A 15086-nucleotide genomic window follows, 5' to 3' on the forward strand; every position below is an offset into this window, starting at 1 on the left:
TAAGTGTCACACTCACTTCCCGACATGCCCAATTATAAAACAGCATGTCATCTGACCTGAAGTAAACAATGCCACAGTTCTGATTTATTTTATAAAATGAGTTCTCAACATTTATAGGTATTTAAATGTATGATCACTTGCACGTGACTAGAAACAAAACAATTTTAAAAAATCTTATTGCCTGTACTTGCAAAATATGAATGAAGAGAAATAATTGTTTACTTTTTCTGGAGAACAATAAATATTAATGTGGGGTGACTGTTTAGAATGAAAGAATGCCATGTATGTTAATTATAAAGCAATAATTTATGTTTATATCTTCTTAGTGCCTGTTCAGCATTTAAAAGTTCCAAGGTCATTGCTTTTCTGCATGGAATAAATTTACTGTGATCTTACCAGATCTTATGATTTGATCATTTCAAATTCAAAGCTGTGTTTTTAATTTTGAAAATTCATTTTTGTAAACTCTGGTTGACGTTGGTTTTCTCCATTTTATTGCAGATGTTTACCTTTTTGTTGTTGGGATATGTGCAGCTGAAGTTTGATCCTCACGGAATTCTGAGAAGGGATGTTTAGTCTCATGGCTAACTGCTGCACCTGGCTAAAACGCTGTCGAGAACCTGTCAGGTATGATTTAAGCAGTATTGCTTTAATGGAGCCTCCTGTTAATACAGGAATTCCAAATAATGAGTCTGGCTGATATTGGTAAAGTACTTGTGAAAAATTCTGTTTAATATTTGGAATTAATGCACGACAGTACAGGCCTCGGTCCAGTAAATCCTGGTATTTTTGAAGTAGAAATGTGGTATATCTCATTTGTTGGGCTTTGAATTAAACCTTATTATTGAATTTCTCTCCTATGTTCATCATGATCTCTACCAAGAAATAAGAATTACAGTTAGGGAAATTGTGATTATAAGTTGTGCAGAAATAGTGTGTAAGCACTTTTCTATAAGTGAGGACTCCAACATTTGGATTTAGTTTAGAAAAAAAAAATTCGCACAATCAAATGCAACCTGGAGACTTAATGTGCACAGTGTGTTTCTTTGTTGCAAAATGGATAGGTAATTGTGAAATAAAGACAATTATTCACTTCAGTGAATGATATCTTCTATGTTGTTATCATAGCACTCTAAATGGACTACTACCAGAGTAATGCTCTGTTTAGATAAACAATGGATACACAAGTCAGGAGTGTGATGGAATACTCTCCACTCGGATGAGTGCAGCTCCAACAACACTCAAGAAGCTCGACACCATCCAGGACAAAGCAGCCTGCTTGATTGGCACCCCATCCACCACGTTAAACACATTCACTCCCATCACCACCAGTGCACAGTGGCTGCAGTGTGTATCATCCACAGGATGCACTGCAGCAACTTGCCAAGGCTTCTTCGACAGCACCTCCTGAACCCGCGACCTCTACCACCTAGAAGGACAAGAGCAGCAGGCACATGGGAACAACACCACCTGCACGTTCCCCTCCAAGTCACACACCATCCTGACTTGGAAATATATCGCTGTTCCTTCATCGTCGCTGGGTCAAAATCCTGGAACTCCCTTCCTAACAGCACTGTGGGAGAACCTTCACTACACGGACTGCAGCGGTTCAAGAAGGCGACTCACCACCACCTTTGCAAAGGCAATTAGGGATGGGCAATAAATGCTGGCCTTGCCAGCGATGCCCACATCCCATGAACGAATAAAAAAAAAACTTTTCCAAAAATTAAACTCTCTTAAAAAGGGTGCACACTAGCCTTACAAAGTTGCATTCTATCTTCCCTATCTGTATTAAAGGGCTGTATGCCTACTGACAAGTTTTTTTTTAAAAGGGTATAGAGGTAAAAATAGATCTGTTAACTTTTGAAATGCTAATTAAACTTATCATACACTGGTTGAAAAGTAACATAATTGGCATAAGAGACACGTCTGTATGTGATGCATACTCAAATATTTGAAACTTAAAATGTAGAAACAGCTTGGCTTAACAAAAGATGTAAACTATTTGTACAATAGTTCTATACAATTTATGCACCTAAATATTATGAACAGATTTTAGCTTTTAAGCTATTACCAGTGAGCCCTGTTAGTCTGGAAACATGTTAAATATGTGGGAGGAAAGTTGAGTGATGATAGAGAAATCATTTCATAGTTTTGTTCATCATTTTAGTGTAGATGGATGCAGTGCTTTTAGGGCTGGACTAAAAGAAACATTGAAACTGCAATTTAAGTTGTAAAATTGGAGTACAGTAACATTTTTTTCTGATATTGAGTTTTTTTGATTTGCAATGCGTGTGTATGGATGAAATCTCATTGTTATAACTGCCAGACAATTTGGGGATCTAAAATTCCTGTTTGGAATCCTTTATTATTAAGTAGTTTATTTTCTAGATTTTGAACTTATTCAGTGCAGGCAGAATTATTTTGGCAATTTCTTACAACTTTTAAGTGGTTGATTAATTAAATTGTTGCTATTATCCAAGATATATTCTTGATATAAACTGTTTAATAAGCTACACTGGGTCATATATTTTTAATATTCTGAAACTACTTTGACTACCCAGGTGCCGTAATATTTGACAAAGCATATACTGCTTCTAAGGTGGGAGTTTGGTGCCTGCCGGCAATATCGATAAGGCTATCAAATTAAAGGGATTTATCTATTTATAATGTTAAATATTTACTTAATATTGTATTTGTGCTTTGTTGCCTTCCATTACTTTCAGTAATTTAATATCAGTGGAAATTGGCTTAAGTTTCAGTGTTAATCCATTAATGTTGTTTAAATATCTGTTTGGTAAAGGCATTAAAGCATGCACTGGACTTTCCTGCTGGTCTCTGTCAGGGCAGTGAAAAACACAAGATTGTACTGCATATCACATGTAGTAGCCTAGGGCCCTGGGCTTTAACAACAGTGGCCAATGGTTAATAATTTCTTTTTATTGGCAGACCCAATATTCAAGGTCTACCCACATTTGATACCCAATGCTGGAGTCAAATCCTAATTTGGGTCACTAAACAACTAAACCAGACCTAGCCTCCTACCCCCAGTAGTTATCGTCCTTGTAAAGGTATTCTTACTTGCTCTAGTACCACACATTTTAAAATTTGTTGTTTATAACTGACTGAGGCTACATTGTAGTAACTATGTTTCTAAATGAAACTTTCCATGTTAAAAATCAGTAAGGGAGGCCACTGGGAAATTACCTCCCACAGAATAATCTACTGGCACCATTTGTTTAAAAGACTATTTAGGGGTATGGTACTATTGCTGCTCCACTGAATTTAATTTGATTTGTGAAACATGATGTGGCAGGCGTTGGAATTTACAGAATGCTGCTGAATATTGTTAACTTGCTGGAGACTTTGAACTGCACAAAGATTGTAGACTAGGCTGATAGTAACGCTTTTTTCTTTAAAGAAGAAAAATGTAACTTTTGGTGCTGTGTAGAACTTTGCCACATGTCTACATGCACTCAAAAACTTTCTTTAATGTGCTTTGACAATTTTTATAACTTCCACTTGATATATAATTTTGATACATTGCTTACCAGTAGACCAATCGAACTCTTGTACTTTAGGGGTTCTGTTAGATATCTGCAGGTCCCAGAACTACTGGAGTTTTTCTTTAGGTCTGATTGATACATTTTAGTCAGAAATTAGATGGATTTTGGTGGACCTACCATAGGATTGCCACTTGCAGTATCCTATCTAACATTCTCACTTTGGCTTTCCAAAATATGAAGATGGAACTACATGATCTGCTTTGTTGATGAACAATTCTTCTATGTAAATATTATTGAAAGAATCCAAAGAAGACTAACCAGTTGGATCAGGCTTTGGTTAACAGTTCTGAAGACAGGGGCTCCAATTGTCTGCAAGATTTCAGAAGATCTTCAGTTGGCCTTCTTTTCATGTCCAAAGATGATAATACAGTTCCAGTTTATGTCATTAACTTCTTAAGACAAGCTTTTGGAATTAGTCTGGAGAGAAAGTGTGGAGGGAGTTCCAGCAGTTACCCTGGAAGAAATTCTCTGTTGTATTTCCTTTCCCTAAAATTATTAGATATCTCTTCATTTGTTCAAACTATGAAACAATTGCTTTGAATGCATAGGTACTGGACATGGTAACTTCTTTAAAAATCTATTAGACAATTGATTGGTTCGCCTCAAGATATGTGCTTTTTATTATGGCTTTTTCATCAGCAATTTAAGTGAAGAAGGTTCAACTATGGTTTTCATAAATTCACGAATAATACCTCATTAGCCTTGATTGCAAAAGCAAACGCACTGAAAGGGACAAGTTGCCTAGGCAGTGAACTCACTGTACTGGTTGACTTTGGTAAAATTGAAGGATGCTTATTTCTAACAAATGTTTGATCCATTTTACATTTTGCAATGAGTACAGTCCTATCTATTGACCTGACAGCGGTATGCCAATACCTTTTTGTAGCTGCTCATCTCGAGGAAAGAGTCATCCACAACTTATCTGATTGTATACAAATACTGAGTGGTTGATCATTGAAATTGATGTCTGGCTTCTAGAAGAGATTGATTCTATTACAGATGGTGGAATTTTTAATCAGTTTCCTAAAATGCTGTGCATCGTCCACCAGGTTTATTTCTACTTGAAGCTTGTTTTCAGATTGACCAACATTATAACTACTTTACCAACAACAGCAACTTGCATTTATATAGTGCCTTTAACATAGGATAATGTCCCAAATCACTTCACAGGAGCGTAATCAAACAAAAATGATATCAAGTTAAAGAAGGAGATATTAGAAGGGTTGACTAAAAGCTTGATCAAAGAAAGAGGTTTTAAGGAGGACAGGGAAGTTTAGGGAGGGGGTTCCAGAGCTTAGGGCCTAGATGGCTAAAGGCATGGTCACCAGTGGTGGGATGAAGCAAGTAGGGGATACACAAGAGGCCAGAGTTGGAGGAACGAAGAGTTCTTGAAGGGTTGTAATGCTGGAGGAGGTTACAGAGCTAGGGAGGGGTGAGGCCATGGAGGGATTTGAATATAAGGAAGAGCATTTTAAATTTGAGACGCTGGTGGACCGGGAGCCAATGTAAATCAGCGAGCACAGGAGCGATGGGTGAGCAGGACTCGGTGTGTGTTAAAGATACGGACAGCAGAGTATTGGATGAGTTCAAGTTTATGGAAGGTGAAAGATGGGAGGCCGTCCAGGAGAGCATTGGAATAGTCGAGTCTGAAAGTAACAAAGATATAGATGAGCGTTTCAGCAGTAGATGGTAGAGGCAGGCGATGTAGTGGAAGTGGAAGCCGGCGGTCTTTGTGATGGAGAGGACATAGGGTTGGAAGCTCAGCTCAGTGCCAAATAGAACGCTGAGGTTGCGGACAGTCTGGTTCAGCTTGAGACAGTGGCTAGGGAGGAGGATGGAATCAGTAGCAAGGAAACGGAGTTTGTGGCGGGGGCCAAAGACAATGGCTTCAGTCTTCCCAATATTTAATTGGAGAAAATTGCAGCTCATCCAGATTAGGATGTCGGGCAAGCAGGCTGACAAGACAGAGGCAGTGGTGGGGTCAAGACAGGTGGTGAATAGAACAGTTCTACATGTTGCACTTCTGAATTCTTTTAACTTGGCTCATTAGTTTCTTCAAATGATGGGCTTCTTTGGGTTGTGTAAGGTTTCTTGTTCAAAGTGCCTCTGTCTGCTCTTTGTGTGAATTCTGTTTTTCCTGGTGCTTCACTTATGTGAATTAATTCTGTCCACCTCCACTTTCAGCAAAGCTTCCCCCATAACCAAAGAGTTTTAAGTAATCCAGGAATTTCACTGAATAAATGTGGTAGATCATTGCAGACAATCTTCTTCCAAGTTACTGAATACCTAGATAGGAAGACAATCCCCTTGAAAGGGGACATATGGTAATTTATCTGAATGAATTGCAGAAAGAGCGGACAAAAAATTAAGTCTCTCTAAGCTAGCCAGACGAATATGAACACAATTTAGCCAGCGATATCAACCAAAAGAAATCTTCATTAATGCATTTATAATGTTGCTACACACAACAACCAGAGCAATTTCCCCCTCATGGGTTCACATGCCCTCTGTGCCTGCTCGTCCCTTTCCCCTCTCCCCGCGCGTTTCCCCGCCCCCTGCCTCTCCTGGAAATCTAAATATTTTTAAAAGTTAATTTCAAGTTGTTTGGCAGTTATTTAGACTAACCGCGCTGTTAAAACTTAGTTTAGACCTGGTATTTTTAAGCGTACATGTTTGATGGCGTAATTAGTTACTTTCTAGCTGGGCAGATAAGCAAGTTGGCGTTTTTTCAATGATTTCTTTGATTGCAGCATGCGATGGCCCTATAATTCAAAGCTGTCATATCGCCGGCGAACCACCAGGAGCATGATCACGATTTCTGCTTTTTACTGCACATGTGCATATGCGGGAACCTGCTCCTTCAACTCACCACTAAAAACTGAGAGCGCTGTTGAGCTCTTCCGTTATTTCGGGAATGATTTCTGGCCCAACATGTTTTATCAATTTCATTAATTCTACTTGGGTTATCTCTGCATCAGGAGGCATGTTCTCATATATTTTCCCTGTGAATGTTTGGAAGAACCAATCGTGCAGAATATTCACTATCTTGTGCTCATCCTCTGTTTCAAGCCCATTTGTATCTTTTATGGCTCTTGCCTCTTCTCTGACTCTCCATTTATTGTTGAAGTACTGAAATAATTTCTTACTCTTTTGTTTTGCCTCTGCAACTATATTTTCTAGGTTGCTCTTTGTCCCTTTGATTTACCTTTTTAATGTGTGTTGCATGTTCTTCTATCCATCCTAGTGAATCCCTTCCTTTTTCTCTCTGCAGGATTTGTAGAGGTTGTTTTTCCTTTGCTTTAGTAACTTTGTTCATCCATTTGGGATTATGCTTGTTTAGTCTTTGCTTGCTCATTCTAGGTATGCATTTATACTATCTACTCGGCATTGTGCATTGAAGTGCTGTTGAACAACTTTCCAATCAATCTGTTTAAGTTGTTCCCTCATTTCTTTAAAGTTAGTCCTTTTACTTTTATATACCTTGGTCTTTTGTATTTCTGAATTATGTGATTGCTATCCCCACCCCCCAGGGTGCAATGATTTCCATTTTGTGTATGTTGTTTGGGTCATTTATGAATCCCAGGTCAAGATGACCCTTCATGGTTTCCCTCACACTGATTCATGAAGCAGCCATGCGTTATATTTGCCAACTCTGACTCAAAACCACTTGAGTTTTCCTGACATATTTAGTTGATTAATGTTGCCCATTAAAATATCTTTCCTGTTCTCGCATACCGTTCCTACCTCTTCATAGAGCAAGCTGTCGTCCTTGTTATGCAGACCCCATGGTCTGTAGCATACTCCAAGGGTTAGCTTTGTTTTTTTTCATATTAGAAATGCCCTCCCAGTGTACTTCATTGTGTACATGGTGTCCGCCGTGGCTCAATGGTAGCACTTTCGCTTCTGAGTCAGAAGCTTGTGGGTTCAAGCCCCACTCCAGAGACTTGAGCACAAAATCTAGGCTGACACTCCAGTGCAGTACTGAGCGAGTGCTGTACTGTCGGAGGTGCCGTCTTTCAGGAGAGGTGTTAAACCCCGTCAGCCCTCTCAGATTTGTGGAATAAAAGACTCCATGGCACTATTTTGAAGAAGAACCCTCAAACTACATCACTAAAACAGATTATCTGTTCATTTTCATGCTGCTGTGTGCAAATTGGCTGATGCGTTTCCTACATTACAACAGTGACTGCACTTCAACAGTACTTGGTTGGCTGTAAAGTGCTTTGGGACGTCTTGAGGTCATGAAAGGCACTTTATAAATGCAAGTCTTTTTAGCTTTCCACCATGCACAGCACCAAGTGATTGTGGTTCCACTGAGCTGGACAATGGCAGAGAGAACATAAATAGAACATAACTCTAAAATACTTCTCTAAGTAGAGCCAGCTCTACTTCTGCTCAGCTGTCATGATTGTTTTTCTAAAGAAACCAGTCAGTACCTATTCTGAATTACAGATTTAATGCACTCAGTATCCACAAAAAAAAGAGAATTGTGTCCTCTGTCAAAACCTCCTGTTACACATATTTAGAATAATACCACTGCCTAACATGGTTCAGGAGTGCTGTCTCCAATATAAATAAACCACGTAGACATCACTATTCACTGATTTGGATTCCTACTATAATATAAAAGGGCATTCAAACTGAGCTGTTAATTGCTTCCTTTATCACCTTCCCAACGGTCGCAAGTTGTTTCGCAATCTAAGTTAACATTCTGCTTAATTAGTAATATTTGTACCGAAGTGCTCCAGTTAATGAGATCAGTAAATTTTCTGTTTTTCAAAATAATAAGCAGATCAGGGATGTGTTGTACGGCAACCCTTTTTCACAGGCTGTTTGCATTAGTTCATCTTGTATGGTACTGAGTTCTGCAGAGCCACAGTGTAGTTGCTTTTGAGAAAGGTCAGCCAGTCAGTTGGAGAGAAAAATAATTTTTAAAAAATCTTTTAAAGGTCTTACCACACCCCCCCCCCCCCCACCATAAAATATTGCAAGCTAATAGTAGTTCTTTGTATTAGTACTAAAGAGCAAAAGGGAGCAGCATTGAATCAGGGCACAAGGGATTGGGACTGCTTGTATGGAGAATAAAGCCAACCTGGACTAATTGGCCAAATGGCCTGCTTCCATGTTGTGATTTCTACGTAGCCAAGAGGGTCAGGCACAGGAACTTGTAGGTGGGTTGAGTGAGATGGGGAGCAGAGACAAAGATGAGGAGGGGGGTAAAGGACAGCGATTTGGAGGGTGTCTTGGATTGTTACATTGTAGGCTTTTCTGTGATCTCACTGCTTGCTTCATGTCCAAAAGATCTTTTTCTCACTCATTTTGAATTTCAGTGTTCCATGTCCTCACCCTTGAATGCTTTAGTACAGGAGGAATGGAACCAATCAGTTCATCTCCAAAAATAGTTTTTCTTCCCAGCCTCATGTACACTCCCTCCTAAATTCCTCAAGGATCTATTCTTGGGGCCCTCTCCTGTTCCTCATCTACATTCTGCCCACAGGTGATGTCTTCCATCGGCACTGGTCTAACTTCCATATATATGCTGATGACACCTAGCTTTACTTCTTCATTCTTTCATAGACCCTACAATAATTATTGATAAATCACATTCAAGATTTGCTCTCTCAATTTGATGTAATCTGAGCAACATACTCCAGCCCTTATATTATCCCGTATTTTTATAGTGATCTAGTGAAACAGTGCTACAACAAAGTTGTGGTGGTTGAGTTGTAATTCTGGAAAATTTGTTTTTATTGGTTATTTTTGTGATCGAAGGTATAAGCCTCCAGCTTTATCACTATATAATGATACAAGTTCTGAGATCCATATTTGAACATAATTCATTCTTTGTTATAGTATAGCGAATGGAAAAAGTAGTTTTTTTAAAGTGAATGCACCACGTTCTTTTTACAGGAAGGTGACTCTAGTAATGGTTGGACTGGATAATGCTGGGAAAACTGCAACTGTAAAAGGAATTCAAGGAGGTAAGAAATCTCTGATCCACCAAAACTTTAACTTTATTGTAAATTTCTGATGGTTGCAGGTATCAACATACTGAATTTAGCATGAAATCGTGTCTAACAGGAAGTAATGGCTCCTGTAGCTTCTAATTTTATAAAACTAAATTTGAAGCTATTCATATTAGATCATTCAAATATTGTAGTGTTAGCTCACAACTAAGGAGACTTGGCCCTTATCAAACATGTTGGGCCAGAATTTGTAGTAGCAGGGCAACGAATGGCGCCTGCCGTTAGTTAGACTTGCCCTTGCCCGTTTAATCTCGATATTTTGTGGCGCAAGTCGCTGGAAGTGCGAGATGGAAACAACATCAGGGATCTGAGTGAACAGGGAAAGCAACTGTGTATCTTCTTAACTAATCAGATCGATTGGACTAAGAGAGAGGGAAAGGTAAAGTTTTTAAAAAATATATAATTAAAACCTGAAGGAATGAGACTCCACACTAGTAATAGTTCATTTTCAGTGCTAGAGAGGTTGACTGGCAGTCGTTAAAAGGGTACTTAGATTTGAAACAACTTGACTTAGCTTTCTGTGGCGTGTTGAGTTTGTATCTACTGGAACTTCCTGCCGATCAATGCATTCCAATGGTGAGGCAGACAGCGAGATGCCGTTTTCGCAAAGCTAATGACAGAGCGGCACATATTGGACTGCAGCTTTTGGATATTTGCGATTAACCACGCATCTGCTCTCATCTGAAGTTGCTGTAGCATTTGTGCATAAATAACGGCGTGTGCCATTAGTCTCACTGTTATTTTGACAGCAAATTCAGGGCATCGTCATGTGTGAGTCCAAACAGCAAGTATTGACCATTGGGGTATCACAGTCAAGCCCAGTCCTGTTTTCACCCAGTGAAACACCTTTCAGCCAGTGGCCACTGGACAACAATCGGACACAGTAATCCGCTGTGCTCTGAACAAGGTATTGGATGCAGCTGGTGCCATGGAATTGTACCCTAATATGAATTTGCATCTTCAGGAGTCAAGAAAATTGAAGGACGTAAGATGGAGGAGGCAATAAGATGTGAAAGTGAAACTTTCCAAGAACCCATGCCACTGACCTGACCTCTCTCGCAGCAGATGACTTGTTGGAAAATTTGTTGGAAAATTGTCAGTACTTAGCCCACAATTTTGCAGATGACACCAAGATTGGTGGCATTGTGGACAGTGAAGAAGGTTATCTAGGATTGCAACGGGATCTTGATAAATTGGGCCAGTGGGCCGATGAATGGCAGATGGAGTTTAATTTAGATAAATGTGAGGTGATGCATTTTGGTAGATCGAATCGGGCCAGGACCTACTCCGTTAATGGTAGGGCGTTGGGGAGAGTTATAGAACAAAGAGATCTAGGAGTACGGGTTCATAGCTCCTTGAAAGTGGAGTCACAGGTGGATAGGGTGGTGATGAAGGCATTCAGCATGCTTGGTTTCATTGGTCAGAACATTGAATACAGGAGTTGGGACGTCTTGTTGAAGTTGTACAAGACATTAGTAAGGCCACACTTGGAACAAATACTGTGTACAGTTCTGGTCACCCTATTATAGAAAGGATATTATTAAACTAGAAAGAGTGCAGAAAAGATTTACTAGGATGCCACCGGGACATGATGGTTTGACTTATAGGGAGAGGTTGGATAGACTGAGACTTTTTTCCCTGGAGAGTAGGAGGTTTAGGGGTGATCTTATAGAAGTCTATAAAATAATGAGGGGCATAGATAAGGTAGATAGTCAAAATCTTTTCCCAAAGGTAGGCGAGTCTATAACGAGGGGACATAGATTTAAGGTGAGAGGGGAGAGATACAAAAGGGTCCAGAGGGGCAATTTTTTCACTGAAAGGGTGGTGAGTGTCTGGAACGAGCAGCCAGAGGCAGTAGTAGAGGCGGGTACAATTTTGTCTTTTAAGAAGCATTTGGACAGTTACATGGGTAAGATGGATATAGAGGGATATGGGCCAAGTGCAGGCAATTGGGATTAGCTTAGTGGTATAAACTGGGCGACATGGACATGTTGGGCCGAAGGGCCTGTTTCCATGTTGTAAACTTCTATGATTCTATTCTATGAATTTTCTGTCCATGGACGATAATGGAGGGAAAGTTATGGGCTGATGACATTAAGCCTTTGAAAGCGCTGCCCATGGTGCCTAACTCTGAGTTCATGTACTTGCATCTCAAAATTTTCAGTGAATACATATAGAAATGAATTTAAATGCGATCACTTCCATACTTTAAAGGGGTCCTTAATCTTAGTTGGTACTGATCTTTGTAGCCCGGTACTGATCTTTCTAGTTAGGAAGAGTGCCATTCCTGCTTACTGTAATGACAGCTGATCAAAGACAGGCCAGCTCGATATGTTGTTCAGGTGGGTATTACGGGAGTATGATTCACCATCAGCTTTTCCATAAATGGGAATATCTCCCATAGGGCAGAAGGCATTTTTAAGTGTCTTTATTTTCATATTTTCTCATTAAAATTCTTTGATGGGGGAGAGAAGAAAATATTAGATTGAAATTATTTCTGGCTCCCCCTCAACTGACTTGTTTTAAGTATACAAGAGAACAGAGATTCTCTTAAAGAGGAGTAATTGGATGGCAAACCCTTTGTGAAAGAGAGTACATTAGAAGCTATATTATTTTCTCCGGCACCTTGAGGAAAATTATTTCTTAGTTGTTATCTCTTTAAATAGGGAAAAAGCTTGCAAATCCTCCCCCACAATGTAATTTTGTAACTGCAATCAGTGTTGATTCTTCTGATACAGCAGTAGTCAAGAGAACGGTAAGATGTTTTCAGATACAGTGGGGTAGATTTTCATGTCGGGAGCACATGGGCGGGCACTGGGCGGATCATTTTGATGATTGGACCTTATTTAAATATTATGGGCAAGTTGCCCCCCATTTGGAATATTGATTGGCAGCTTGGTGCTCTGGAAGGTGGGATTCTCTGGCTTCCCAATGCCTATTTAAAATGAGCTTGCACTTCTTAGTGAGGTGTCCATCTCTTTGTGTCAGCGATGTCTTGTGCAAGGGCTCCCAGATTTAGTGATGATGTTGCGGTGGAGATCCTGGTGGAGCAGGGCCCCGAGACAGGACCTCTTCCCCCTCAACTGGCAGAAGGTGCCCAGGCAGGTGCTGCATTAGGACTGGAAGATGATGTCCCTTGTTTCCTAGCAGCCAGCCTGTGATGTGTAGCTCTTGTCAAAGAGAGGGGGTATTCTGGACCGTCGCAGGTTGTAGGCATCATGAGAGCTACCTGGAAAGTGGATACACATCTGCATGAACCGTTGCCGGTGGTCATATACCAGCTGGACATTAAGGGAATGAAACTGCTTGCAGTTCATGAAGGTGTCGGGCTTGTTAGCAGGAGCCCTGATGACCACGTGTGCTGTTGATGGCACTCTGCACTTACGGCAATCCTGCAGTGGTTGCAAGAACCACAGCCCTTTCCTGCTGGCTCCTATGGTCCACGGGAAACTAGATGAATTCTTGAAACCTGGCAAGCAGTACATCAGTGACCTATCATAGAATCATAGAAGGCTGCGGCACGGAAGGAGGCCATTCGCCCCATCGAGTCGGGGCCGGCTCTATGCATGAGCAATCCAGCTGCTTTATGCAGAATTACAATGCAGCCTGACTGGTATTGCATATGTCTCTAGCCTATCACTGGAAATGTTCGTTTGCAATCTGTAACGCCCAGTACGACTGGATGGGTCCAGCACTGATCATTCACCATGCTAAAGTGAATGAAAATGGCATTGGGATCCTATTGACAAGATAGGATCTCGATTTACATACTTTAATGTAGCACCCGCTTGTTGCTGGCGGGAGCTCTAGTTGCCTCTATCTAGGCCCTGATCAAAATGGCAGCAGGAGCGGGGAGTAAATTCCGCACTTCCATTTACATAGAAATACTATCCTGTTTCTGCCTGAAAAGGGAGATGAAAATTGTTCCTATTGTGTAGAATTTGTGGATGTGATTTCAGTGATTTGGTTATATTATATGTAAGATTCCATTTGGGCTCAGTCCTGTACTAGAGAAATAGATTTAAAATACTGACAACTGCATTAGTAGTATTGAACTTTTCGAGTAACCGATCACATCAATCCTCCGTCTCTGCCCTCCCAATGAGTATGTATATATCGTTTTGTTTCTTTTCTTTTGCAGAGTCTCCAGAAGATATAGCTCCTACAGTGGGTTTTTCGAAAATTGATCTAAAACAGGACAAGTTTGAAGTCACCATATTTGATCTGGGAGGAGGGAAAAGAATCCGAGGTATCTGGAAGAACTATTATGCTGAGTCCTTTGGCGTTATTTTTGTTGTGGACTCCAGTGATGTTGATCGAATAGAAGAAGCCAAAGATATTGTGGCAGAGGTCATAAGACATCCTAAGATTTCAGGGAAACCTGTGCTAGTGTAAGTATCTCCTCTGAACATAGAACAAAATATATTGCATGTAGATCTACTATTTATCTCATCCAATATCAATATATGCATTAATAAAATAGTAAAGCTAATAATCTTATGCAGTGCAACACCATAGGTCTTCTGTTGGTATAAATCGGATCTCCAGTAGCTAAACACTTGGGCCAGAGTATTCTGCTTCTGTGCTCACCAGCCCACAATTTTCTGCCTATTAAATTGAATGGGTGTAAGATGCGCAGAAGTAGAACAGTTCAGGTTTGGATTGTTAAGATCTGCCTGTTGGACTTTACTTTTAAGATTTAAGGACCCATATTAAAGAGAGAACTGCAGAATATCTGGGGTAGCATTGCTGCAGAGAAATTGAACCTTTTACTGTTGTGGTATGCACTAGAAATAATAAGCCTACCCACCTGAACTGATCTCTCTGAAGCAATAGAAATCACCTATGTTGATAGACCATCTCCTTTTTCAGTGGAGCCTTGGATGTATTAACATATTACAAGATTGCAATGTCTGGCCATTCAATCTCGACCTGATGATGAGCTGCTTATGGACAAAGATGCAAACAAAACTGCCCCCCCCCCCCACCAATACTTCAGCTCACAACAGGTATTACATTCTTTCCTTCAAAATAATGATTTTTTTTCCCAGAAAGCAATCACAGAAGTCATTTTTAAGTTGTTACAACACTAGGCATAAGTACAATTTCCTATTAAAGATATGAATTGTAGAGATTCTTATGATCTGGAACAGGATGTATCCTCAATCTGTCAGATAACTGCCCCCCCCCCCCCCCCCCCCAGAGAGACAGCACAGTTCACTCCTGAAAATTTGAAGTTGCTTCGTTCAAATTGCTGGATAACTTGAAGTATTTTAATACAAAAATGGACTGAATTTTCAGGGAGTAGGCTGTACCTCATTGGTCCCATTTGTGGGACCAGCAAGAACCATTTGTTGATGTTTTGCTTGGGTGAACTATCCAGAACCACTGCCAAAAAGTCTGTATAGAATTAATGTAGTTCTGCCATTTATTTGCTGATTGGTCTAGAGCATTTTGGTAGAAGAATAAGTAGGCCACATACTGCTTGGATAAT

At 40.2% G+C, this 15086-nt stretch overlaps 1 protein-coding gene across 7 annotated transcripts in view; it reads left to right on the top strand.

The window, feature by feature from the left end:
- arl13b (ADP-ribosylation factor-like 13b) overlaps window positions 1–15086 on the top strand; it is a 98354-nt gene that overhangs the window by 18127 nt on the left and 65141 nt on the right. For all 7 annotated transcript variants that reach the window (XM_067992826.1, XM_067992824.1, XM_067992829.1 and 4 more), the window contains exons 2-4: window positions 502–627; window positions 9477–9547; window positions 13734–13983. In XM_067992826.1, the coding sequence (XP_067848927.1) occupies window positions 569–627; window positions 9477–9547; window positions 13734–13983 (380 nt within the window). In that variant the 5' untranslated portion in view covers window positions 502–568. The remainder of the gene's footprint in view (window positions 1–501; window positions 628–9476; window positions 9548–13733; window positions 13984–15086) is intronic.

This window comes from Heptranchias perlo, chromosome 11, assembly GCF_035084215.1.
Source record: "Heptranchias perlo isolate sHepPer1 chromosome 11, sHepPer1.hap1, whole genome shotgun sequence".
NCBI classification, from domain to species: domain Eukaryota; kingdom Metazoa; phylum Chordata; class Chondrichthyes; order Hexanchiformes; family Hexanchidae; genus Heptranchias; species Heptranchias perlo.